This window comes from Sus scrofa, chromosome 6 (genome assembly GCF_054392235.1).
Source record: "Sus scrofa isolate SSC_HxYL_T2T_F1_AM1 chromosome 6, Sscrofa_HxYL_maternal_Yorkshire_Landrace_v2.0, whole genome shotgun sequence".
Classification (NCBI taxonomy): Eukaryota; Metazoa; Chordata; class Mammalia; order Artiodactyla; family Suidae; genus Sus; species Sus scrofa.
In genome coordinates, this window is record NC_139388.1 from 61,389,242 (window position 1) to 61,414,979 (window position 25,738).

At 45.7% G+C, this 25,738-nt stretch overlaps 1 protein-coding gene across 3 annotated transcripts; it reads right to left on the reverse strand.

Moving 5' to 3' along the window:
- Positions 1 to 1,416: 1,416 nt before the first annotated feature.
- On the reverse strand, positions 1,417 to 24,446 carry LOC100627241 (uncharacterized). Of its 3 annotated transcripts, none has more exons than XM_021097245.2 (4): positions 24,398 to 24,446; positions 16,184 to 16,274; positions 13,812 to 13,938; positions 1,417 to 4,953 (listed from the first exon to the last, which is right to left on the reverse strand). In XM_021097245.2, the coding sequence occupies exons 2-4, from the start codon at positions 16,253 to 16,255 to the stop codon at positions 2,900 to 2,902; spliced, it is 2,253 nt and encodes a 750-aa protein (XP_020952904.2). In that variant the 5' UTR covers positions 16,256 to 16,274; positions 24,398 to 24,446; the 3' UTR covers positions 1,417 to 2,899. The 3 variants fall into 3 exon arrangements, with proteins under 3 accessions (XP_020952904.2, XP_020952905.2, XP_020952908.2); XM_021097246.2 differs by having other exon boundaries at positions 24,260 to 24,446; XM_021097249.2 differs by lacking the exon at positions 13,812 to 13,938.
- Between the last annotated feature and the right edge of the window lie 1,292 nt (positions 24,447 to 25,738).

Sequence of the window (25,738 nt, forward strand, 5' to 3'; positions counted from 1 at the left end):
ATCTACATGTGCATCAGGAAAAGCAATTTAGCAAGTATATTATCACATGATGGAAACTGTGGTCTTTTTTTTTTTTTTTTGCTTTTTAGGGCCACACCCACAGCACATGGAGGTTCCCAGGCTAGGGGTCAAATCCGAGCTGCAGCTGCTGGCCTACGCCCACGGCCACAGCAATGCTAGATACTGAGCAGTGTCTGTGACCTACACCACAGCTCACTGGCGACCCCCGACCCTTAACCCACTGACCAAGGCCAGGGATCGAACCGGAAAACTCAGGGTTCCTAGTCGGATTCGTTTCTGCTGTGCCACGACCGGAACTCTGAAAATTGTGGCCTTGAAAAAAAAAAAAAAAAAAAGAGAGAGAAATTGTGGTCCTTTCTCAACCAAGAATTCTGGAATTTCAAGTGTAAACATTGTTTTATATGAAAGCATCTGATTCCATGTCTAATGTCTGACTACTGATACCTTTAAGCCTTACTACAAAACCTGCTGATTCTGCCCAACGGGGCAGGGCAAACTGATGAGAAGGCCTGAGTGGGCTCCCTCCCTCAGCATTAGTTCCAAGTTTATCCTCTGGGTACCATCACCCCAGCCTGGTCCAGCATCCATCATAACACAAGCCAGCCACTGTTCTATCTAGTTATCTTTGGAATGACTTGGCAAGCCGATCCTGCACTCCCCGGAAAACCTCATTATGTAATAAGCATCCTTGTAACCCTTTAATATATGTAGGCATTAGTCCTGACATTCGAAGTTTAGGTGGGGCTCTGTCCTGTTTCAGTGGAGTACGCATCAGTGCAAACTAAGAAAAAACTGTTGGAGGGTGACTATATGAGCTGTCGAAAACAACTCTCATTGCATTCTTAAGAGGGAACTCAGGAACACGGATCCTTTCAAATTATTTCCTTAGTGCACCAAGCACAAAAAATAGGCTGTTATCTTTACTTCTGAAATGTTCTCCTATTCTCGTGTATTTTTCTTATGCTTACTCTATTTCTATTTTCTTTCTTTTTTTTTGTCTTTTTTTTTTGCCATTTCTTGGGCCGCTCCTGCGGCATATGGAGATTCCCAAGCTAGGGGTCTAATTGGAGCTGTAGCCGCTGGCCTACGCCAGAACCACAGCAACTCGGGATCCGAGCCGCATCTGCAACCTACACCACAGCTCATGGCAACACTGGATCCTTCACCCACTGAGCAAGGCCAGGGATCGAACCCGCAAGCTCAGGGTTCCTAGTCGGATTCGTTAACCACAGAGCCACGACGGGAACTCCTCTATTTCTATTTTCATCTCACATAAAGCTGCAACCCAGGGGTCTGATTTTCACCTCCACACGCAAAAAACCACGTAGAACTATAGTCAAATTGGGTCCATCATGAATGGGGAGGCAGGTTATTTGGGGGAGAGAATCTGAAAAGTTCACTAGTAGGATATTTTTATTAGAGCTTCAGACGTAACCTGGGATACACCATGGAGCACACAACTGAAATGCCGATTATGAACATAGCACATTTTCAAAACTGCAAGTTCCTTGACTCTAACATGGAGAGAGACTGTTATAGACGCCACACAACTTAGACAGCCAAACAATGTATTATTAGTGTTCACGGGTTCTGCCATCCCCCATGGTCTCTCGTTTACGCCACACTGCATCTTAAAACTGTGTCCTCGTTTTCTAGGTTACGTGGGTATGAATAAACCCCACCGGATGAAGCAGGTCCTTGCAGCGCACCGGTCCCTGCCCTGAGATCCTCATGGTGACAAATGAAAAAGCATGGAATGAAACGATCACATCCGTGGGTTTCGAACCTCAGGTTGCATGTCACCCACCGGCAATGGAGCCTTTTCTAGAAACCTCAAATAATAGAAAAAAAAAAAAAAATCTTGCAAGCTGAAGAAGATAATCACACTTTCCCCCAGATATCCTTGGTTCCGCTGACAGGCCTAGTTTCTCCAGTATAAAGTTTCCTATGTGTGTAAGAATCACCGCTACCTTTGTAACATTTCTGTTGAGTAGGACTTCTGTGGGGTATAACGTCCTGAGGTCACTGCCTAAAGGCCCTGACATGCTTGTATGGCTCCTATCTGACATGAATTCCTTCCTGAGCACAAAGGTACCCGTTTTGATAAAGCTGGTCACAGTCATTACCTTTGCAAGGTTTCTCTCCACTAAGAATTCTGTTATGTGCCGCGAGGCTTAAACTTTGGATAACCTTTGTGATACAGTCATCGCACTTGTGTGGTTTCTCTCAAAGGTGTATATGCTGGGAGTTCCCGCTGTGGAATCTAACTGCCAGTGGCTCGGGTTGCTGTGGAGGTGGGGCTTCGATCCCCAGCCCGCTGCAGTGGGTTAAAGGATCCAGCGTTGCTGCGGTGGCTCAGATTTAATCCCTGGTCCGGGAACTTCCATGTGCTGTGGGTGCAACTGTAAAATAAACAACTTAAAAAAAGAGATGTACATTCTGATACCAAAGGCCTGGTATTACAGGCTTTGTCATACACATAAATTATACATGATTTCTCTCCTTGACGGAATCTGTGATTTTAAGGCTTTAACACTTGCATAAGTTTTATCCCAGTCATTGTATTTGCAAGGTTTCCTTCTATTATGAATTCTCGGAGGATCCTCATAGCTTCAGCTTTTACTAAGAGCAGCGCTACATATATTGGGTTTGTTTGTTTGTTTATTTATTTTGTTTTTTGTCCTTTTAGGGCTGCACCCACGGCATATGGAGGTTCCCAGGCTAGGGGTCTAATCAGAGCTGTAGCTCCTGGCCTGCGCCAGAGGCACAGCAACATGGGATCCCAGCCGCATCTGCGACCTACACCACAGCTCACGGCAATGCCGGATCCTTAACCCACGGATCGAGGCCGGGTATCGAACCCGCAACCTCATGGTTCCTAGTTGGATTTGTTAACCACAGAGCCACGACGGGAACTCCTAGGTTTACAATGCTTCTTTTCAGTATGTATTTTCTGATGCCGAGCAAGGTTTGCAAATTGGGTAAAAGCTCTGCCACACACATGGCATTTGTAAGGCTTCTCACCCGTATGAATTATCTTATGTCGATTAAGATGGGAACGATCCGTAAAGGCTTTGCCGCATTCGTTGCATTGATGAGATTTCTCTCCGAGGTGAGTTCGCTCATGACGCCAAAGTTGTGAACGTTGGCTAAAAGCCTTATCGCATTTATTACATTTGTAAGGCTTTTCTCCGGTATGAATTCTCTGGTGTGCCACAAGGCTTGAATGCTGGCTAAAAGCCTTGCCACACACACTACATTTGAGTTCTCCGGGGTGACTTCTCTCCTGACCCCAAAGTTCTGGATGTTGGCTGCAAGCCTTGCAGCACACATCACATTTGTGCAGTTTCTCTCCAGTATGAGTTCTCTCATCATCTGAAAGCTGCGAATGTCGGATAAAAGCCTTGACACACCCACTGCATTGCTGGGGTTTCTTTCCCGGATGCCTCTTCTGATGTCTGCTGAGACTTGAAACTTGGGTAAAGGCTTTGCCGCACTCCTCACATTTATACGGTTTCTCTCCCGTGTGAATTGTCTTATGTTGAGAAAGATTGGACTGTTTCGTGAAGGCTTTGCCACACTCGATACAGATGTAAGGTTTCTCTCCAGTGTGGATCCTCATATGCTGGGTAAGGATTGACCGCACGGGAAAGGCTTTGCCACATTGATTACACTTGTAAGGCTTCTCCCCACTATGAACCTTCTCATGGATCCAAAGGAGTGAACGCTGAATGAACGACTTACCACACACGTTGCATGTGTACGGTTTCTCTCCCGTATGTAGCCTCTGATGACTGGCGAGGATGGAGTTTCGACTAAAGACCTTGCCACAGATGTCACATTTATATGGCCTCTCTCCTGTATGGATCACCTGGTGGTTCCTTAAGGCTGAATGCACACTAAATGCTTTGCCACAGGCACTGCACTTGTAAGGTTTCTCGCCAGTATGGATTGTCTTATGCTGAGTAAGGTTTGAATGCTTCCTAAAGGCTTTCCCGCACTCAACGCAGAGGTAAGGTTTCTCTCCAGTGTGGATTCTCTTATGTTGAGTAAGGCCTGAGCGCTTCCTAAAGGCTTTGCCACATTCATTACACTTGTAAGATTTCTCTCCAAAATGCGCTGTCTGGTGACTTGCAAGGACTGATTTTCGACTAAAGACCTTGCCACAGACATCGCATTCATACGCTTTCTCTCTTGTATGGATTATCTGATGTCTGGTGAGGTTGGAGCGCTGATTAAAGGTTTTGCCACACTCGTTACACTTGTAAGGTTTCTCTCCAGTATGAACTCTCCGATGACACGCAAGGTGTGAATTTCGACTAAACTCCTTGCCACATATATCACAATTATATGGCTTCTCTCCTGTATGGATTAACTGGTGTCTGCTGAGGTTTGAGCTGTAGGGAAAGGTTTTGCCACACTCATCGCATTGGTAAGGTTTTCCCTTGTACGCTTTCTGGTCTTGTGTCAGTACTGAAGGATGCATAAAATCACTCCCATGCGTATGAGAAATGCTGCGGTGGACAATGGGAGAAATTGTTTGCAGTGGTGAAAATGAGGCACTACGGCTGATAGTCTTGTCAGCTTGATTAAGTTCACCCACCTTCTCTTGACCTTTAAAAACACGCAGCTCATTCCGAAAGCTTAATGTGAGCCTGTTTTCAACAGGCTTGATTCCGACATCCCTTCTAATAGGTCCATCTCTTCTGTCAGTGAGACATTCGCTATGGGTTATGGGCATTTTTTTGTAATTTCTTTCATCATCTCTCCACTGACACCCAAAGATATGCACGGGGTCCTGGATTTCCTTGAAATAAAAATCTCCGATTCCGTGGCTTTCATGTCTTCCCAACATCACTGTCTGTAATGCTTCTCCCATGTCAACGTTCGCTTTTGGTTTTAATTTCTTGATCGCCTGCATATGTGAGACGGCTACAAGATATAAAGAATCAAAGGTATCCTATTAATTACAGATCGTAAATAAAGGATTCAGGTTGAAAATGTGCTATTACACCAGGAGTAATATTTATCCTAAACAGAGTTATACAATTTCCCAACCATGATCTTCAAATTTTTAGACACACTAAAGAAATAGGATTTATTAAAGAAAGGATAATCACATGTAATTCAAATTAATGTTAGGGTAACCTAGTCAAACACCCTATGACAAAAACACTCATATTGTGCAAACTTACATTAGCTGCTAAAGAAAGGGTATTCTTCACCGTGACCTCCAAAAACATACCTGCTGGCCGTAAACATACTGCTGTCTCATAACTGAGAAGAAAAAACTATTATATTTTCTTCGTAATTACTACATAAATAAATACAAACAGACAAAGTACTGTGAGGGTAAAGAATCCAAAACAAACTTATCTAACAAATAATCTAAATAACCAGCAGTTTAGGATTGCAAAACCATTTTAGCATTGAGACGATAAATCAATTATAAACAATTTATAAGAGTACAAAATATATATCTTTTTTTTTCCCTTTCTTTTTCTTTTTAGGATCACACCTGTGGCATATGGAAATTCCCAGGCTGGGGGTTGAATTGGAGCTGCAGCTGCCAGCCTACACTTCAGCTCCTGGCAATGCCGAATCCTTAACCCACTGATTGAGGCCAGGGATTGAACCCGCATCCTCATGGATACTAGCCAGGTTTGTTACCACTGAGAGACGACGGGAAGTCCTTTCTCTTTCTAAAAAATATTTATTGAGGAGTTCCCATTGTGGCACAGTGGAAACGAATCCAACTAGGAACCATGAGGTTGCAGGTTTGATCCCTGGCCTTGCTCCACCATTGCCAGGAGCTGTGGTGTAGGTTGCCGATGTGGCTTGGATCAGATGCTGCTGTGGCTCTGGCTGGCAGCTATAGCTCCAATTGTAACCCCTAGCCTGGGAACTTCCATATGCCATGCGTGCAGCCTTAAAAAAAGCAAAAAAAAAAAAAAAATGAGGACTTAATTTGAACCAGACAGTGAACCAGACAAAGGAGATACAGTGGTAAATGAGGTAGATGTGATCCCCAACTTCTTTTTGTTTTTGGTCGAAAGGCCAGGGAATGTGGAAGTTCCAGGCCAGGGATCAAACTGTGCCATGGCAGTGACAACTGCTGGATCCTTAACACACTGCACCACTTGGGAAATGGATAAATTTTTAGCAACACAATCTCTGAAGAATGAACAATGAGGAAATAAAAAAACTGAACAGACCTATGTCTATTAAGGAGATTGAATCAACTAATCCAAAACCATTCAATAAAGTAAAGCCAGATAGCTTCACTGCTAAATTCTAGCCAACATTTTAAAACAATTAACACCAAGCTCCTTCAAACACTTCAAAATAAACTGAAGTAGAGGAAACACTTCCAAACACCGGAATTACTCTTACACTAAAGCTGACAGACACTATAGGAAAACCACAGACCAATACTGCTGATGAATACTGATGAAAAAAATCATAAATAAGGGAGTTTCCTGGTGGCCTAGTGGTTAAGGATCCAGCGTTGTCACTGTTGTGGCACTGATTTGATCTCTGGCCTGGGAACTTCCGCCATGCCATGGTGCAGCCAAAAATAAATTAATTAATTAAAAAAAATCACAAATAAAACAAAAGTAAACCAAATTCAACAGCACATTAAGAGAATTACGTCCCATGACTAAGGGGAAATATATTTTTGGAATGCAAGGATGGTTCAACATATAAAGACTTTTCAATGTAAATCTGAACATTAATAGAGTGAAAGAAAAAAAAAGCTACATGATCATTTCAATTGATGCAGGAAAACCATCTGACAAAAATTAACAAGTTAAAAATACTCAATAAAGTGGACTACAAAACAACTACCTCAACACAAAAAAGGACATCTATTAAATGCTCAGAGCTAATATCATACTCAATGTTGAAAGACTGAAAGCTTTTCCTTGAAGATCAGGAACAAGACAATGATACATGCGCTCACTATTTGCATAAAACTTATTAGTGAAAAAAAGTTACTAGAAGTCTTAACCAGAATAGGCCGAAAAGGAAAGAAAAGGTACCCAACCAGAAAAAGGAAAGAAAGTTATGTTTTCTGCTGCTATGATCTAACATGCAGAAAAAAACCTGAAAATTCTGCAAAAATCCTGTTGAAATGAATAAACTCAGAAAAGTTGCAAGATACAGCAACATGTAAAAATCAACTGTGTTTATATATTAATGACAAACAATCTGAAAAAAAAAAAAGAGAAAACAATTCCGCTTAAAGTAACATCAAAGAGTATAAGACACTCAGGGAGTTCCCGTCGAGGCGCAGTGGTTAACGAATCCGACTAGGAACCATGAGGTTGCGGGTTCGATCCCTGTCCTTGCTCAGTGGGTTAACGATCCGGCGTTGCCGTGAGCTGTGGTGTAGGTTGCAGACGTGGCTCGGATCCTGCGTTGCTGTGGCTCTGGCATAGGCCGGTGGCTACAGCTCCGATTCGACCCCTAGCCTGGGAACCTCCATATGCCATGGGAGCGGCCCAAGAAATACCAAAAAAAAAAAAAAAAAGAGTATAAGACACTCAGGCATAATCTTACCAAAGTAAATTTCAATACTGTAAACTAAAAACACTGCTGAAGAATATCAGAAAAGTCACAAATAAATGCAAAGATATCGCAAGTTGATGGATTGGAAGACAATATTGTCAGGTTGTCACTACTACCCAAAGTGATCAACACATCCAGTGCAACACCTAGCAAAATTTCAAGTGTTGCTCGTAGAAAGAGACAATCCATCCTGAGATTCAAATAAAGTATGCAAGAGACAATGAACTGCAAAAGTAAGCTTGAAAAGAACAAAGTTGGAGGTCTTTCACTTGCTTATTTCAAAAATTATCACAAAACTAAGCTAATCAAAGCGGTGTGGTACTGGCATAAAGACAGACCAGCGGAACACAACAGAGATGTGAGAAATAAACTCCTGTGTACGTGGTCAAATGATGTACCGCTCGGTTGTCAAGATTATTTGACAGGAATGGAGCAAGAGACTCTCACACTAAGTGAGGCAAGCTAGAAAGAAAAAGACAAATACCGTACGATATCACTTATTCGTGGAATCTAAAATAGGGAACAAATGATCCTGTCTAAAAATAACAAACAAAGAAGCAATAAAAAACCAGAAACATCATGGCCAAGAAGAATAGACCTGGGGTTCTTTGGGGTGGGGGGAAGGGGAGGGAGGGGGATGGATGGGCACTATGGGGATTTGGGGTGCAAACTCACATTTGGAATGGATGGGCAATGGGATCCTACTGTACAGCAGAGGGAAATGTGTGTGACTGGGTCACTTTGTTGTACAAGAGAGCTTGATGAAACACTGTAGATCAACTATATTTTAATAATAATAAAAATAAAAAATAATAGAAAAAGATTACTTAATGGGAGAATGTAAGTACATTCCACAAAAGGTGCTGAAAAAACTGGATAAGCCCATGTGGAAGAATATAGTGGGACCATTGCCTTACACCACATACATCCATACATAAGACCAAGTCTAAAACTCCTAGCAGGGAACGCAGGAGGAAACCTTCATGATGTTGAATTCAGCAATGATATATGAGATATGACGTCGGAAGCACAGACAAAAGAAGTCCAATCGGATAAACTGGACTACATCAAAATTAAAAAGTATTGTGCATTAAAGCACACTCAGTAGATTGAAAAGACAATCTATGGTCTGGGAAAAGTATCTGCAAATCATCTATTTGATAATACGGAAATACAGGGAATATGCAAAGAACTCTATAAAAGGGTCTGATCGGCAATTCCATGATGGGGGTGGGGGTGGTTCTTCATGCCAGCAAACAACGTTCAGCCATCAGCTGGGGTCCCACCGTTAAACTCAATTGAGACACTATCCACCTGGAGATAATGTCATATATGACAGGCTAAGGGCTTGGTGTTATAAAACTGCCCCCAATCCCACACTTCAGATGCCAAACACAAGTCCAGGATGTCACCCGGGCTTCTGACCACTAGTCCCCTGTTCTCCCCCAGTCTCCACGTGTTCACCAACCTAAAAACGCTCAGAACCCTCTCCTCGTAGGTTTGCATGGAGGCTTTATGACCAAGGCATGATTGATTAAACCAGCGGCTACTGGCAAGTAAACTCAATCTCCAGCCCCTCTCCCCTCCAGAAGGTCAAGGGTTAGACTGAAAGTTCCAACCTTCTAGTCACATGGCTGGTTCCCCTGGCCACCAGCCTCCCGTTTAGGGAATGTCCAAAAGTCACTTCGTTGCCATAAACTCAGCTGTGACGGAAAGGGGTTTGTTATGAATAAATAACAAGACACCCCATTTTACCTTCGTGGCTCTGAAGTAATTTCAGACGCTGGGGACAAGACACCTAATGTTGTAACAGAAGATGTTCCTACTGCTGTCCTGGCTCAGGAAATTCCGAGGGTTCTCGCAGCTCTGAGGGGCCGCCTCAGAACCCAACCAGGCTGAGACTGTGCTCTCAGACTTCCAGCCTCCAGAAGGGAGAGAAATACATTTCTGTTGTTAATTTGCCAGGCAGTCTATGGCATGTTGTTATAGGAGCGGAAACTAACTAAGAGACCTATGATCTAGCAGTTCTGTTTTCTGGTATGTGAAACAAAGTAACTGAAAGCAGGATCTTGGAGAGACACCTGCATAGGCATGTTCACAGAAGCATTATTCACAGTAGCTGAGAGGCAGAAGCAACCCAAATGTCCACTGACAGATAAATGCACAAAAAGAAGGAAACCCCCAAAGACTCAAATCCTATCACTTGCCACAACGTGGATGAACCTGAGCATGTTACATGAAAGGAAATTAAACCAGTCACAAAACATACTGTATGAGTCCACTTATGTGAAATATCAAAAATTGTCCATTTTAGAGTTCTTGCTGTGGCCGTGGATTAAGAACCTGACCTCAGTGGCTCGGGTCACTGCAGAGTTGTGGTATCAATCCCTGGCCTGGGAGCTTCCATATAGCCTAAAAAGACCAAAAAAAAAAAAAAAAAAAAAAAGGAATGCAATTTCCAGGGAGCTCCCTTGTGATGCAGTGGGTTAAGGAATTGGCACTGTCCTGCAGTGGCTCAGGTTGCTGCTGTGGCATGGGTTTGACCCCAGACCCAGGAATTTCCACATGCCACGGGCTTGGCTGAAAAAAAAAAGGCAATTTCCATAAGGGGTAGTAGGAATGGATTGGGAGTTTGGATTAGCAGATGCAAACTACTGTTTGTATGTATGTCTGAATCACTTTGCTGTACATCAGAAACTAACACGACACTGGAAATCAACCACACTTCAATAAAATAAATTTTAAAAAAGAATGCAATTTCCAGAATGTTAGAACTTTTGCAGAAAATACAGGTATTAGAAACAACAGTGAAGGAATTTCCTGGTGGCCTAGTGGTTAAGGATCTGGCACTGTCATTGCGGTGGCTTGGGTTCAATTCCTGGCCTGGGAATTTCTGTGTATCTTGAGTGCAGCCAAAGAGAACAAACAACAACAACAACATTGTTGAAGAAGTCCGTGAAGAACAAGAAATGAGCTAAATTTCCTGTAAAATATAATGATATATATAAACATTAATTCAGTTTATCAACATGGATGTGTGAATCAAAACAGGGAGTGTTAATTATTAGAATATAGCAGTCAAGCCCCAAAATAAAAACTCAGTGAAATTTACACAAAACTCAACAAATTGTATGTAGCAAATGGAAAACATACAACAGAAAAAGTGATGAATTTTATATAACAAATTGCAGCAAGTCAATTTAAGGGTATTTCTGGGATTAAGAGCAACAATAAAAAAAATCACACATTCTCAATATGTTAACAATTCCCAACATAAGAATTTTAACAAATTTAATTCAAAAAATGTAACAAGTTTCAGTACTAAGTTAGGTGAAAAGAAAAGGGAATTAATAAGAATACGTTTGCAAAATTTTCTGGACGAAGTGTATTCTTTGGAACTGCTGCTTAACTCTGAAGAAGGAAATACTGTAAACTATAGAAAACAACATCCATTTCCCAATTCTCCCTCCTACACATTGCAAATATGAAGCAAAGAACACTATCATCAAAAAATATGGAGCTAATGATGAAAAAAATAAAAATCAAGTTCATTTATGACACACAGACATGTACAAGATGAAAGCAGCAGTGGCTTAAACACAATGAATTATGGTACATCACTGAAGGCATCAGACAACTTCAAGTTCCCTCAGAACCCTCAGCATCCTGGGACATGCTGACCACTCATGCTTCAGGTGGCACTTCTATGCGTAGCAGGATAACACTGCAACATGTGAGCAAAGGTATGTAGGTGTTCTCCATCAAGAATTTTGTTACCGGAGTTCCTCTCGTGGCTCCGTGGTTAACGAATCTGACTAGGAACCATGAGGTTGTGGGTTCGATCCCTGGCCTTGCTCAGTGGGTTAAGGATCCGGCGTTGCTGTGAGCTGTGGTGTAGGTTGCAGACACGGCTCGGATCCCACGTTGTTGTGGCTCTGGCACAGGCTGGCGGCTACAGCTCCGATTTGACCCCTAGCCTGGGAACCTCCATATGCAGCGGGAGCAGCCCAAGAAATGGCAAAAAGACAAAAAACAAAAAAAAAAAAAAAAAAAAAAGAATTTTGTTACCAAGTAAAGCCACTCCACAGGAGAGTCCACCAGAAAGCATTTGTTACTGAAAGGTGGACTACCACAGCAAAAAATAGGATAAAATTTTGGACCCGAGGACTGTGTATTTCAAAAGCAAGTTTCAGAGGCAAATTCATACAAACCTAAGAGAGTATGAAACCAGGAAGAATTTACAGAGTTCCCACTGTGGCACAGCAGAAACGAATCCAACTAGTATCCATGAGGACATGGATTCGATCCCTGGCCTCGATCAGGGTTAAGGATCCAGCATTTTCGTGAGCTGTGATACAGGTCACAGACAGGCTCGGATCTGGCATTGCTGGGGCTGTGGCTGTGGCCAGCAGCGACAGCTCTGATTCAACCCCTAGCCTGGGAACTTCCACCTGCTGTATTTGTGGCCCTAAAAAACAAAAACAAAAAAGAGAAAGAAAAGACAGAAAAGAAAAAGGAGAATTTTCTATTTTCCCCAACCACGTACAGCAGTGCATAAGGTAGAAAAATAACAAGAGGTGGGATCAGATATTGCAGGATCTGGAGATGGGACCTTGCACTCTGCCCACGGATGCCATGCTAAGAGCCTGCAAGACTGGTATATGCCTCACTTAGGACTGACCACGTAGGGATCAAAGAGAAGATCTCTCTGTCCACTGTCTACAGTTTTGCTAAGTAACAATCACAGATGATCCATCCCCCTCCCCACACCAAACTGTGTGGCAAAAATAACCAGAAGGGCTGCGGGATCTGAACAGGCAGACAGGGCTGGAGACAGCTCTCTGCAGGTTCTGGGGGGACAGACGGCGTCCAAGAGCAGCCCGTGCTTTCCCATCTCCTGATAGGTCTTCCAAGCACAGCAAATGGAGACGGAACAGGGAAAAGTCCAGGGAGGAAGACTGTGGAGGCACAAGCTCTGATCAAAACAGACTGAGAACCAAGCATCTGATGCAATCAAGAACAGAAAGAGGGGACCAAGCGGAAAAGTGACCCGTTCGAAACAGTCCGTCCCACGCTCCTCCAAGTCAAGGAAACAAAGTGGTTGCAGGAGCCAGACAGTGGAGGGCAGAGCACGGTGACAACCGTGCCTTGGGCTCTGCTGGACCTGCAGCGCCACTGGAGGGTGAAAAGACAAATTCTACATGTCGAGGGATGGATCGGTAAGTTACAGAGAAGAAAACCTGCCTTCAAGCGTTCCCAGGAAATAAACGTTTGTGTTCCCCTAGAAACCTGCCACTTTAGGAAAGTTTCCCCAACTCTATGAATGGTGTGGTTTCCCCTCTCTCTTTCTGAGCTCTGCTGGCACCTTTCATACATTCCCACTTGTTAGATTTTTTTTTTGCTATTTTCTCTTCACTCTTCAGAGCCCCCAGCTCTTTCCCTTGCTCCAAAATGGAGATACCATTCACACCAGAAACAGAAATTTGAGTTCCTCTTGCGGCACAGCGGAAATGAATCCAACTCGGATCCCTGAGGACATGGGTTTGATCCCTGGCCTCGCTCAGTGGGTCACAGATCTGGCATTGCCATGAGCTGTGGTGGAGGTCGCAGACGTGGCTCAGATCCTGTGTGGCTGTGGCTGTGGTGCAGGCCGGCAGCTGTAGCTCCCATTCGACCTCTAGCCTGGGAACCTCCATCTGCCATGGGTGTGGCCCTAAAAAAAAAAGAAAAAAGAAAAAAAGAAACAGGAATTTGTACTTATAAAAAGGGACACAGGGCCCTTGGACATTTCCAGAATCCCAGCTCCCTATCCAGCTGAGGAGCAGGACACTACAGATGGGACTGGAAAAATACTTCACGAGGTCAGGCACTGTCTCCTTCCTTCCAAATGCCGAGGGGAGGGTGTAACAGGCAGATGGCCAGCCTCTTCCAAGAACAATGATTCAAAAGCACAGGGGCAGAAAGTAGGGAATTTGATATTTTAAGTTGGCCACTGGGCTTTGTAAATACTTAAGCTCCGGAACAAATGCTAGTATATCATGAAGTGGGCAGATCACCCAAAGAAGAGTGAGTTTAAACTCCTGATGCTACAGCATATCTGAGTCCAAAGGGCTTTGAGATCAGTCAAGCAAGGCAGAGAGGCTCCCAAGAGGCACAAGAGGGAAAACGCAAAGATACCCAAGGGCAGATCCCGACTCCCGGAGGGAAGCGATGCTCACCCAGGGAGAGCAGGTTCCTGCAGGTCTCCAGCATCACGTCCCTGTACAAGGCCCTCTGGGCAGGGTCCAGGCAGGCCCACTCCTCCGGAGAGAACTTGATGGCCACGTCCTCCAAGGTCAATGGTCCCTGAAAGGAAAACCCGTTTCACCGAGGGGCCCTGAGGAGCATTCTTTTCATCACACAAAATGAGAAGAGAGGAGCTCCTGTTGGGGCCCTAAAAAGCAAAAAAAAAAAAAAAAAAAAAAACCCAAACAAAAGCCCTCCAAATAAACCAAGAGGATCCATTGGGTTGAAGAGTTTGTTCTGATGGATTTGAATAGAGGCATTTTGAGCAAGTTACGTGCCCGAAGTTGTAATTTCTTTGCTTCCTTAAGAGATTAGGATTATCAGCCACGTCCGTGTGCATGACTGATTTTTGTGGCCAATACACGAAATGTTCAAGTAAAAAGGTAACAGGGACTGTGGACACAGGGGTGTCAGGTATGATGCTCTACACGCTGAGGTGGAACATGCAGGCGAGCTGGGGCCAAGCGCGGTCTTCGGAGACGACCAAGTCCACAGTGGCTTTAAAGAAAGATCGGGATCTTAAAACCATGATGAGGATGACATAGGAATGACTGACTGTATTTGAACGTTTCCCCTGTGCGAAGTATTACTCTTAGCACTTTACATGTGTTAACATGTTACCAACATAAGAGCTCATAGAGAAGGACCCCTTCCCACCTCACAAAGGAGCAAACTGGGTCATAGACACTTCAAGAAACTTGCTTCAGGGGTTCCGGGATGGCACAGTGGTTAAGGATTCAGTGTGGTCACTGCTGTGGCTCAGGGTGGATTCCTGGCCTGCGAATTTTGGCTCAGCCAAAAAAGAAAAAAGAGAGAAACTTGCCTCAGAACAAACAGCTAAGAAATGACAGAGCAAGCATCTGAACTCAGGCGACTGGCCTTTAAAATCGAACCCCCAAAAATCAAAGAGTTGAGTATTAAAAGTACATTGACTGAGGAGCTCCCACTGTGGCGCAACAGGATCAATGATGCCTCTGCAGAGATAGGAACTCAGGATTGATCTCTGGCCGGGTGCAGTGGGTTAAGGATCTGGTGTTGCCTCAGCTGTGGCTTAGGCTGCAGCTCTGGCTTGGATTTGATCCCTGGCCCAGGAACTCCATATCCCACGAGGCAGCCAAAACGGAAAAAGAAACAAAAAAAAAAGCAAATGCATAAAAAATCATGATATATGCATATGTACACATCCACACACAATGTCACCATGCTTACTACTTAAATTACCAACACGATAGTGTAAAAAAGAATTAAGATATGTTTTCAATTTCAGAAAAACATAAAACATTTATAAAATGACAATGTCATGGACGTGAATATCCACACACTAACACACACATGGCAACACACAATTCACTAAAATGAGAGCAACTATTTCTCAATGTATTCTGGATTATTATTATTTTCTTGGCCATGTCTGCCAGCATGTGGAGGTTCATGGGCCAGGGATCAAACTCCCGCCACAGGAGCAGCCCAAGCCACAGTAATGACAATGCCAGATCTTTAACCTACTGAGCCACTAGAGAACGCCTTGGATGATATTTAATTATCATTTTTAGGGAGCTCCCATCGTGGTGTAGCGGAAACGAATCCGACTAGGAACCATGAGGTTGTGGGTTCAATCCCTGGCCTTGCTCAGTGGGTTAAGGATCTGGCGGTGCCGTGGGCTGTGGTGTAGGTCGCAGACACGGCTTGGATCCCACAATGCTGTGGCTCTGGTGTAGGCTGGCAGCTACAGCTCCAATTAGACCCCTAGCCTGGAACCTCCATATGCCGCGTATGTGGCCCTAAAAAGACACCAAAAAAAAATATATATATATATATATGTATAATATATATAATTTTTATTCATTGCAGCATCTCTGGGACAATGCAAATGTACTAACTGTACTTAATTTAGTTTGTCAACATTATTCTAGGGTAGGTTAGTAAAAAAATGGTACAAATATGAACAAATATCTAATACTTTAATTTTGATAAAATACATGTAATTGAAAATACAAATACAGTTTTATCCATTTAAATTTAGATATGTAGTTATTAACAAAAGCCAAACAGAATTTGTTTATTCCAGATAAGATATTGATTCAAAATTGGAAAAGTTATTAGTGGTAAACATTAATTTAACAGATTAAGGAAAAAATTATCAAAATAGTAGAGTTGAGAAATTCTTAGATAATTAAAAATCATGACAAAAAAAAAATACTTTCATTGAGCAAGAACACTCTTTAGTGTCAGAGAAGACTGGCAAGTCCAAAGAAAGGGATTTTGGAAGGACAGATGAAACAGTCAATTGAGACTATGACTTTACCTGAGAAACAGCCATTCCTGACTCCTTTCCTTTCCTTTCCCTCCTCTTCTGGATTTCTTCCTCAGGCAACATGAGTCTTTAGAGATCAATCCTGAAAGTTGAAAAAGATGATGCTTAGAATCAACACACCTCCTTCCTGTGCCACAACCACACACACAGGGGAGAGCTCACCATGTGGAAGAGACAGGCCTCTGTCACCCACGGTCACAGGAGGGACTCAGGACAGGAAACTCCCGCACAGAGACCAACAGGGGAGCTTTCCCACCCTTTCTTGAGATCGAGCTCCCCTCCTGATGAGGACCTTACCTTTACTGTGGCCATGGGCACCTCAGCTGGACCCCACAATCCCCTGCAGGTCACAAAGTAGCCCTGCTCCATCCCCGCCCCCTCAGCCCAGATCCCAGCTCTCAGGATTGGGAGGACACGGAGCCTTGCTGCTCAAGGATGGATCCAGAATGGAATCACCTGGGGAATTCAGACATCTTCCAAATTCTGCTTTTGTTTCCTTTGGGTAAACAGCTACAATGAGATTGCTAGGTTGTCTGTCTGCTCTAGTTTTAGCTTTTGAAGAAGCTTCCACAGCGTGTTCCAAGACTGCTGGACTATTTACATTTCCACCAACAGTGCAGGAGGGGTCCTTTTTACCCTCGCCCTTGCTGACACTTGTTCTTGTCTATTGCTACAGCATTCTGAAAGTGGTGCCACCTCCCTGTGGCTCTGCTCTGCCCTGGGGGCTTGGGGCCACAGGGACCCAGCCAGTGAAAGGGGAAGAAAGAGAAGGAAGGAAACTTGCAGAGCAGGCATTAGGGACCAGAGGTCGGGGTGTGGCTGGCAGGTTGAATGGGGAAGGGGGGTGGTCAGAGAAGGCTCCACTCAGACGGTGACAGCACAACAAACGCCTCGGGGAGGAAGGGTGTCTGTCACCTGCATAGGAGCAGATAGTTTGAGACAGAGACACCACTGAGAGGGCACTGAGACAGCAGTGACCTTGGCCCAGGAAAAGGAAGGAGACTGGAGTGGCTGGAGCAGGGTGAGGAGGAGACAAGCAGGAGAGGAGGTCAGACAGGCATCAGGGGAAGCGGAAAAGCCCCGTTTTGGTCTCCAAACATTCATCTTCCATAGCTCAAGAGAATTTTAGCAAGTGTGTATTCCATCACTCTTTTTTTCTTCATTATTATTATTATTATTTTTTTTTTGTCTTTTTGCCATTTCTTGGGCCGCTCCTGCGGCATATGGAGGTTCCCAGGCTAGGGGTCAAATCGGAGCTATAGCCGCCGACCTATGCCAGAGCCACAGCAACTTGGGATCCGAGCTGCGTCTGCAACCCACACCACAGCTCACAGCAACGCCGGATCCTTAACTCACTGAGCGAGGCCAGGGATCAAACCCACAACCTCATGGTTCCTAGTCGGATTCGTTAACCACTGCGCCACGACGGGAACTCCCCTTTATTTTTTTAATTAAAATTTTTTTATTATAGTTGATTGACAATGTTCTGTCAATTTCTGCTGTACAGCAAAGTGACCCAGTCATACATATATATATACACACACACACACACACACACACACATTCTTTTTCTCACATTATCCTCCATCATGTTCCATCACAAGTGATTAGATATAGTTCCCTGTGCTATGCAGCAGGATCTCATTGCTTATCCACTCCAAATGCTATAGTTTGCATCTACCAACCCCAAACTCCCACTCCCTCCCCCTCCCCCTGGCAACCACAAGTCTGTTCTCCATGCATGCCCATGAGTTTGTTAAAGAAAAAGACAAATACCATATGATATTACTTATATCTGGAATCTAATATAGAGCACAAATGAACCATCAGTCATTTTACCTTTTTTTTTTTTTTTTTTGCTTTCTAGGGCTGCACCTGCAGCATCTGGAGGTTCCGAGGCTAGGCGTCTAATCAGAGCTATAGCTGCCAGCCTACACCACAGCCACAGCAACAAAGCATCCAAGCCATGTCTGTGACCTACACCACAGCCCATGGCAATGCCAGATCCTTAACCCACTGAGCCAGGCCAGGGATTGAACCTGCATCTTCATGGATACTTGTCATATTCGTTTCTGCTGAGCCATGACGGGAACCCCCTATTTTTTCTTCAGTATCTTAAAACAATGATAAATAATGTTATGTATTTTATCTATTTCAAGGGAGAGATCTAGGCTTGAGAAGGAAACTGGGAGACAAGTGGGTGGTGCTGAAAGCCACGCGACGAGATGATGAGGAAAGGCAGTGGGTGTAAACAAGAGAAAAGGTTCAAGGACTAAGCCTGTGGATGCCCCCACATTCAGAGATCAGGGAGTTCAGAAAAACCCATCGGGGGAGAGTGAGAGGTGAATAGGGAGGGGAGAAGAAAACTGAAGCAAAGACATTTTTAAAGGTTTTTTTTTTTTTTTTTTTTTTTTAGAGCCGCACCTGCGGCATATGGAAGCTCCTAGGCTAAGGGTGCAATCAGAGCTGCAGCTGCTGGCCTACACCACAGCTCACAACACCGGATCCTTAACCCACTAACAGAGGCCAGGGATCAAACCTGCATCCCCATGGTTACTAGTCTGGTTAGTTATCACTGGGCCACAATAAGACCTCCGAGATTTCTAAAGGTTAACGGGATGTCTTTAAGGTCAAGAAAACCAGTCTTTCTTTCAAGGTTACAATTTACAACCTTGTAAATCAACTAGACTTCAGTAAAACTTGAAAAAAGAAAAGAAAGAGCCATCTGTGCAACTTGCTGCTGATTTTGGCAGGCAAGGTGAGAAAAGGAGTAAATTACTGGATTGAGAAATGAAGAGGTCGTTGGTGCCTGTGGAAAAGGCAGCATCTGAGGAACGGTGGATGTGAAAGCCTGAATGGATGATGTTCAAACGGTAACTGGAGGCAAGAAGTGAAGACAAAGAACACAGGCAAGGTTTTAGTACACCGTGCTCTGAAATGGATTGTTTAAAAAGGGTACTCAATAGGGGGAAAATGCATTTAATTGAGCATGCTTTGTTTTAGTAGTTCCCGCTGTGGCTCAGTGGAAACAAATCCAACTGGTATCCATGAGGACACGGGCTTGATCCCTGGCCTCGCTCAGTGGGTTGGGGACCCGGCACTGCCGTGGGCTGCGGTGTAGCTCAGATCCCCATTGCTGTGGCTGTGGTGTAGGCGAGCAGTTAGAGCTCCAATTTGACCCCTAGCCTGAGAACGTCCATATGCCGAGGGTGTGGCCCTAAAAAGAGGGAAAAAAAAAAAAAAGAATGCTTAGGAGCTCTCTACTGGCTCAGCAGGTTAAGGCTCTGGCGTCACTGCTGTGACGTGGGTTTGATCCCAGGTCTGGGAATTTCTGCCAGCTATGGGTGTGGCCAAAAATAAAATAAAATAAAATAAAAACAGAGAACCATAATAAAAAATGAATAATCACCCTTTAAAAAAAAAGAATGCTTGGAGTTCCCGTCTTGGCTCAGTGGTTAACGAATCCGACTAGGAACCATGAGGTTGTGAGTTCTATCCCTGGCCTTGCTCAGTGGGTCAAGGATCCGGCGTTGCTGTGAGCTGTGGTGTAGGTCACAGACGCGGCTTGGATCCCCCATTGCTATGGCTCTGGCGTAGGCAGGTGGCTACAGCTCTGATTGGACTCCTAGCCTGGGAATCTCCATATGCCAAGGGAGCGGCCCTACAAAAGGCAAAAAGACAAAAAAAAAAAAAAAGAAAAAAAAAAAAGAATGCCTCGTTTGAAAGATGGTAGAGCACATGATAAGGTTTGTGTGTTTGTCAGTGTGTGTGTCTGCTTGTCTGTCCCTGTCTGTAAGACACACAACTCCACCGACTGTGTACGCTGATGAAAATAAGCTCCTAAATGCAAAATATCTGATGCCAAAAGGAGCTGACAGGGGTGGAGCTGGCAGCTGGGGCACAGCCAGGAGCAGGGAGTGCTGTTGCTGGTCAAAACGGAACAGAGCACACAGGCCCTGGGGCAGAGGAGTGAGCCTCTCAGAGGGGATCTCGTCCCTTTGCTTCAGGGGCTCGTGGAAGAAGAAACAAGGTCTTTGAGAGAAAAGTTGGGGGAGGAGGAGTTAAACTTCTGGGGGGGCGCGAAAGGAATGGATCCGACAGAGAATTTGAGGGAACAGAGCCAGGAATCTGAAGGGAGACCAGGCAGTGTTGCTGCATATTTTTCTTCAACTTAGATCAGCCGCATGCACGCACACACAGGGCAGCACAGAGGAGGCAGGGCTGGACGGATGAGGTCTGGGAGAAGCAGGGAGTAGAGGGGGCGGAGGAGAACAAGTGCACTAGTCCCTGCTCTGGGGCAGCTGACCTGCGTGGCTGTAAGTAAAGGAAAGGGTGTGTTTATCTCCACGACTTAAAAGTAACCTGGGGGAAAAAAAAAACCAAAAAACCTGGGAGCTCCTGCTGTGGCACAAAGGGATTGGTGGCGTCTTGGGCATGCTGGGACACAGGTTCGATCCCCGGCCTGACACAGCGGGTTAAGGATCCAGGGTTGCCGCAGCTGTGGCTTAGGTTGTGACTGCGGCTGGGTTCTGATCCCTGGCCCGGGAACTCCATGTGCCCTGGGGCAGCCAGCAAAGAACAGAAATAAGAAAATAAAATAAAAATAACCTGGATAAGGGAGGGGAGTATATGCCATTGGCTTATCATTTTACCCTTGAGGCAGACAAAACCAGCCCAGAATACGGATCAGTCAGCGAATGAATGAGAAGAACACAAAGTGAAACCCGTACACCCTCCCGTGTGGTCGCCACTTTGGGGGACCGATGTGGGCAGCGGTCCTCTGCCCTGTAAAGGGAGAGGAGGGGGCTGGCCAGGAACAGCACAGGAGGGCAGAGCCAAGGGTCCTCCACCCAGACAATGCCCCTTGCCCTCAACAGGTGCAAAGAGCAAGTCTAAGTTCAACTAGAACCACAGTGAGCTCATTCAGGGGGTAGCTGCCTGAGCCTGGGCAGACCAGCTTTGGAAAATAAAAGAGCCTAAAATCAGCAGAAACAGCAGAGGCCTCCTGGCAGCCTAGACCCCTTGACGGAGGAAAGTTCTTGGGAGCTGAGAGTTCTCTCTCTGCAATGACACGGGCTTAAAAAAAAAAAAAAAAAAAATCACAGCCTGAGATCCTGACTTGAATGGGCTTGTTGGGATGGTGCAAACCCACAGCGGAAGAACTGCAGGAAGTGTGTGTCTGAACAGAAAGGTAGAGAGGAAGCTCAAGGACTTGAGGGAGAAAACACAAGTGAGTCAGGAAGAGAGGAAACATTTTTTCCTCTCAAGTTACCTAAGTGGGAAACCACCAGCGCTGCCGCTGTAGAGACAGTGGAGAAACGTGTGTGCATGTGAGGTGAGCGTGCGCTGCTGCGTAGGGACCCAGGATCCTTTCTGCATGTGTCCTCACTGGCTCAGCTCAATCTGAACTCTACTAACTGGGGAGCACGGGGTCACCTGGCGAGAATGGACAGAGCTTTTCCTTCATCTAGTTCCTGAGTTTTCCTGCAAGTATTAGGGCTCGGACTCCCCCAGACAAGGCCCCCTTCCTGCCTCCAGATTCCCTTCTCAGACTACAGTGTCTCTCCTCACTGGTTCCACATTTAGTTTAAAACATCTTGCTCTTCTGCACCCCTGACCCCCAGCTGCCCTGTGACTATAGTGTGTGTGTGTGTCTGTGTGTGTGTGTGTCTGTTGTGTCTGTGTGTGGTGTTCTGGGACATACGTGGAGAAGACACTAGAGAAATTACCACTGGCAGGAAGAAAGTAGCAGCTCCATCTTCCCAACAACGAGGCTTTATACTTCAATTTGCCTTGGTGTTGATGGTCCTCTATTTCTAGAACAATCTTTTCCCCCAAGTCATAGGGTCTTCTGCCCCTCTCAAGTTGTGCCCCTAAACTCATCCCCAGGAGGTCCCCCCATTAAACCTTTCTGCCATCTGCACCTTAAGAGCCAATGTTTCCCTTTGAGACTCAAACTTACAAAGTCTTATGGAGCCCAACACACTCCCCAGACAATCCACAAGGATCCCTCATCCTGCTATGAAGCCCCACACAACATTTCAAGCCCCAACAACTCATGCATTTAGATGGAATGATACACATGAAGACAGCCAAGGACGCACGAGACCCAAGAGACCCAAGACACCGTACTTTCGCAGTGACCTCAGCCCAAACACTGTCACCCCCCAAAACTACATGCCCCAGGGAGACCCCAACATCCTCAAAGAAAACACTCCAAATTCTTTGTCTCTTCCAAAATGCTGCTGAAACTTTCTTCACTGGCAACACAAAATATCTGAGAACAAGGTAACTCGCAAAATGTTCTCTGAGGTTTTCCCTACAATTACACTATGGGATGCATGATGCCTCTTGCCCTCCCAAAAAACCCTGCAGAAGGCACTGAGTGGAGTGGACTCTGCTGGACACCTAGACACCCATTAGGACTGAAGCACCCATCTTCCTGCAGGCTCAGCTTGGGACTTGTTCTAACACCAAAGGAATACACCTCCCTCTGCCGGTCCCATTGCCTTCATTCCTCCACAGGGGTGCTCAGTAGTTACTCAATTAAACCAGGCCCACAAATCTGAGTCTCAGCATCTGTGTCCCAGGAAATATGAGCTAAGACACTATAGCACCTCAAGCCATCTAATGCACCTCACTGGGATCCATAAACCCAGTTCCAGGTGCTCCAGCCGGAACCAAGACATCCTTTTTCAAGGGGCTCTACACAGCCCTTGGGCCTACAACACTCACTGGGCTCACCTAGGGGCCCACATTTGCCTCCACATCCCTCCTGCAGACTTTTTTTTTTTTTTTTTTTTTTTAGGATGGCATTTTATTTATTTATTTATTGTCTTTTCTAGGGCTGCCCGCACCTATGGCATATGGAGGTTCCCAGGCTAGGGGTCTAATCAGAGCCCCACTGAGCGAGGCCTGGGATCGAACCTGAAACCTCATGGTTCCCAGTTGGATTCGTTAACCACTGAGCCACGACAGGAACTCCCCCTCCTGTAGACTCTTACAGAAGTCCCTCTATCTTCCCCGTTTTTCCTCCTCTCCTCCATGCATGCATGAGCAAACAAGGCTGAGAGGCTCAGGGACCTCTGGGCACAAGCTTCTCAACGGGAATGCACACAAGCTGCAAACTGAAGGACACTGGGCATCCAGTGTGGCGATGAAGAAATTGGCCCTCCTGGGGAAACACGGAACGGGATCAGCTTAGGAATAAGCTCTGAGCAAATCTCTTCATCACGAATAGAGGGGCTGGGATGGGAGAAGGTTCCAGTCACCCCAGTCCATCCTTCATCACGTGCAGACAACAGTTAAGAGGGACCTGCGGGAAACATCTTCATAGCACCCCACAGCTCGCTACTTTAACAGATCACATAAAAGGGAAGAAAACGGAGTATGAGGCTGACTGATTTAACTGATCTCAACGGCTAAAAGATCCCTGACAACCGTGCCAAGTACTCACTGCAATAGGCCTTCACACCGTGTTGCTAACTGTTCTCATTCTTTTTTTCCCCTTAGTTTTCCTATTTCTCTATCAACAGCTGTGTCTACTTCTCCTAGTCCCCTCGCCCACATGTTTACAGTGATGCCAACGGAATAAGATGCCCCCCTACTTGAAAAGCACATTTTCCTGCGGGGTGGACCGTGGGACACTGGGTGTTACAGGGCTCGCCCGCGTCACCCCCCCCAGCGGGGTGCGGGGAAGGGCTGACGGCGCAGGGGAGGCCTGCGGGCCAGAAGGACGGCCCGAGGAGCCGCGAGGACAGAGGGGCTGGAGGGAGGGTGTCTCAGGAGAGGGCGGGCTCCCGAATCCCAGGACCAGGGCGAGGATGCGGCCTCTCCGGGAGCGGGGCGGCCGGTGCCGCCCCCAGGGGCCGGGGGCGAGGTGGGGGCGCGGGTCCTCCTCAAGGAAGACGACTTTACATAACGGTGGGATGGGGTGGTCCCTCGGTGAAGGGCCTAAAACAGGAAAACGGCGCCCAAGACGGTGTCTAAGTGGACTGAAGGCCGAAAAGCCGAACACAGGGACCAGCCTCAGAGCGAATTCAAACCCAGAGGGAAACGACCCCAGACCTGTAACGGCGTCGACTGGATTTACTCGGGGCGGAGGGCCGGGTGCTGCAATTTAAGGTCCACAGTGACTCCCCTACCCTGAGGATGGGCTGGGGGAGGGGCTGGGAAGCGCAGACTTAACACTAGGAAGAAACTTACTGCCGGGCAGAGCAACCGCCGTTCCGCGCTCTCCGCTTCCGGGTCCGTTGGCCGCTGCCCACGCGCAGAGTTAGAGGCGGGCTTCCGGGGGCGGGGCTTGGGCGGAGCGCTACGGGACAGGGGCGGGGCGAAGAGAGCGACTTGGTGTGCGCTGAAACTGGGAGAAGCCTTGACTTTGGGATTTAGAAGTGCTTTGGTGTTCTGTTAATGCAGCGTTGCTTCCTGCTTAGGTTAAGTTACTGTCTTAACTGTAACGCCGAAGGTTGTGTGAAACGCTTATGAGGAAACTAAGATGTTTTTCTCTTAAGTTGAAAACGGTTTAAGTCAAAAACTATTTATGCTAGTGGGTTGCACCGGAGTTCTGCGAGTGCGGCTGAAGCAATTCAGTGGTCTGGGAACTATTTCCCAGAGGGATCTGTATTTCCCTGTTAGATCCCAGAACATTTCCTGAAATAAGATTTAATTTAAGCAGTTTAAGTGAACGAGAACCGGAGGTGTCTGTGTGGTATGCGAACTAGAACATGACACACAAAACTGCCTGTGTAGAAAGGGCTATTTCATACTGACACACTACAGAACAGCACTTCCATTCCTCTTCCCCGTTTCAGCAGGTCAACTTAACATTACTCAGTTCTAGAGACTTGCAGGGACAAGACTGATAAAATAAATTTTCATATATTGAGATACAGGGAAGTCATTCTACCTTACACATGAGTTAATGTGAATTTTGTGCTAACTACAATAGCATATTTGTGGCCAATCAAACATACATTGTACATCTGCTTTTGTTGCAGAAACTGCAGAAACCATGGCAGCAAGAGACAAACCGCACTCAGGGCTGCGGCACAGCAGGGTTTATTCAGCACCAGTTTGGGCTCAGAGGAATCACCTCCAGAGTCTGAGCACCAGGTCTTTGTTCTCAGCAACTTTTACACCAGACAGGGTCTTGTTTTCCCCTGCAAGCAGCCTGGACCACCCCCTTGCCTGAGTAGAGAGTCTGCCTACTTAAGAAACTGAGCAAGCTAGGGTTCAGAAGCGAAACTGACAAGCAATGCTTGGAACACAATTAGCAGAGGTGCTGACTTGGACTTGGGCATGTAGTTGCTACACAGTTACAAGAAGGATGGTATGAGGGGAGCAGAGCTCAAAAGGCTCCCAGCTGCTTTTTCAGACAAGGGGGAGGTGTCATATCTCTTAGTTAAATCTCCCACTTCACTTTAATTATGAAAGAAAGGGACACAGTGACCGGAAGTAAAGAATGTCCGTGTTAAAAATAAAGATTAGCAGCAACATGGATGGAACTAGAGACTCATACTAAGTGACCTTAAGTCAGAAGGTGAA

What these genes read in the sequence shown, in the direction of transcription:
- LOC100627241 (XM_021097245.2), bottom strand. Translation starts at nt 16,255, where the DNA reads ATGTTGCCTGAGGAAGAAATCCAGAAGAGGAGGGAAAGGAAAGGAAAG. An exon ending in CAGGAATGGCTGTTTCTCAG is followed by an intron (nt 13,939 to 16,183) that starts GTAAAGTCATAG and finishes TTTTCCTTTCAG; the next exon opens with GGACCATTGACCTTGGAGGA. An exon ending in CAGGAACCTGCTCTCCCTGG is followed by an intron (nt 4,954 to 13,811) that starts GTGAGCATCGCT and finishes TATATCTTGTAG; the next exon opens with CCGTCTCACATATGCAGGCG.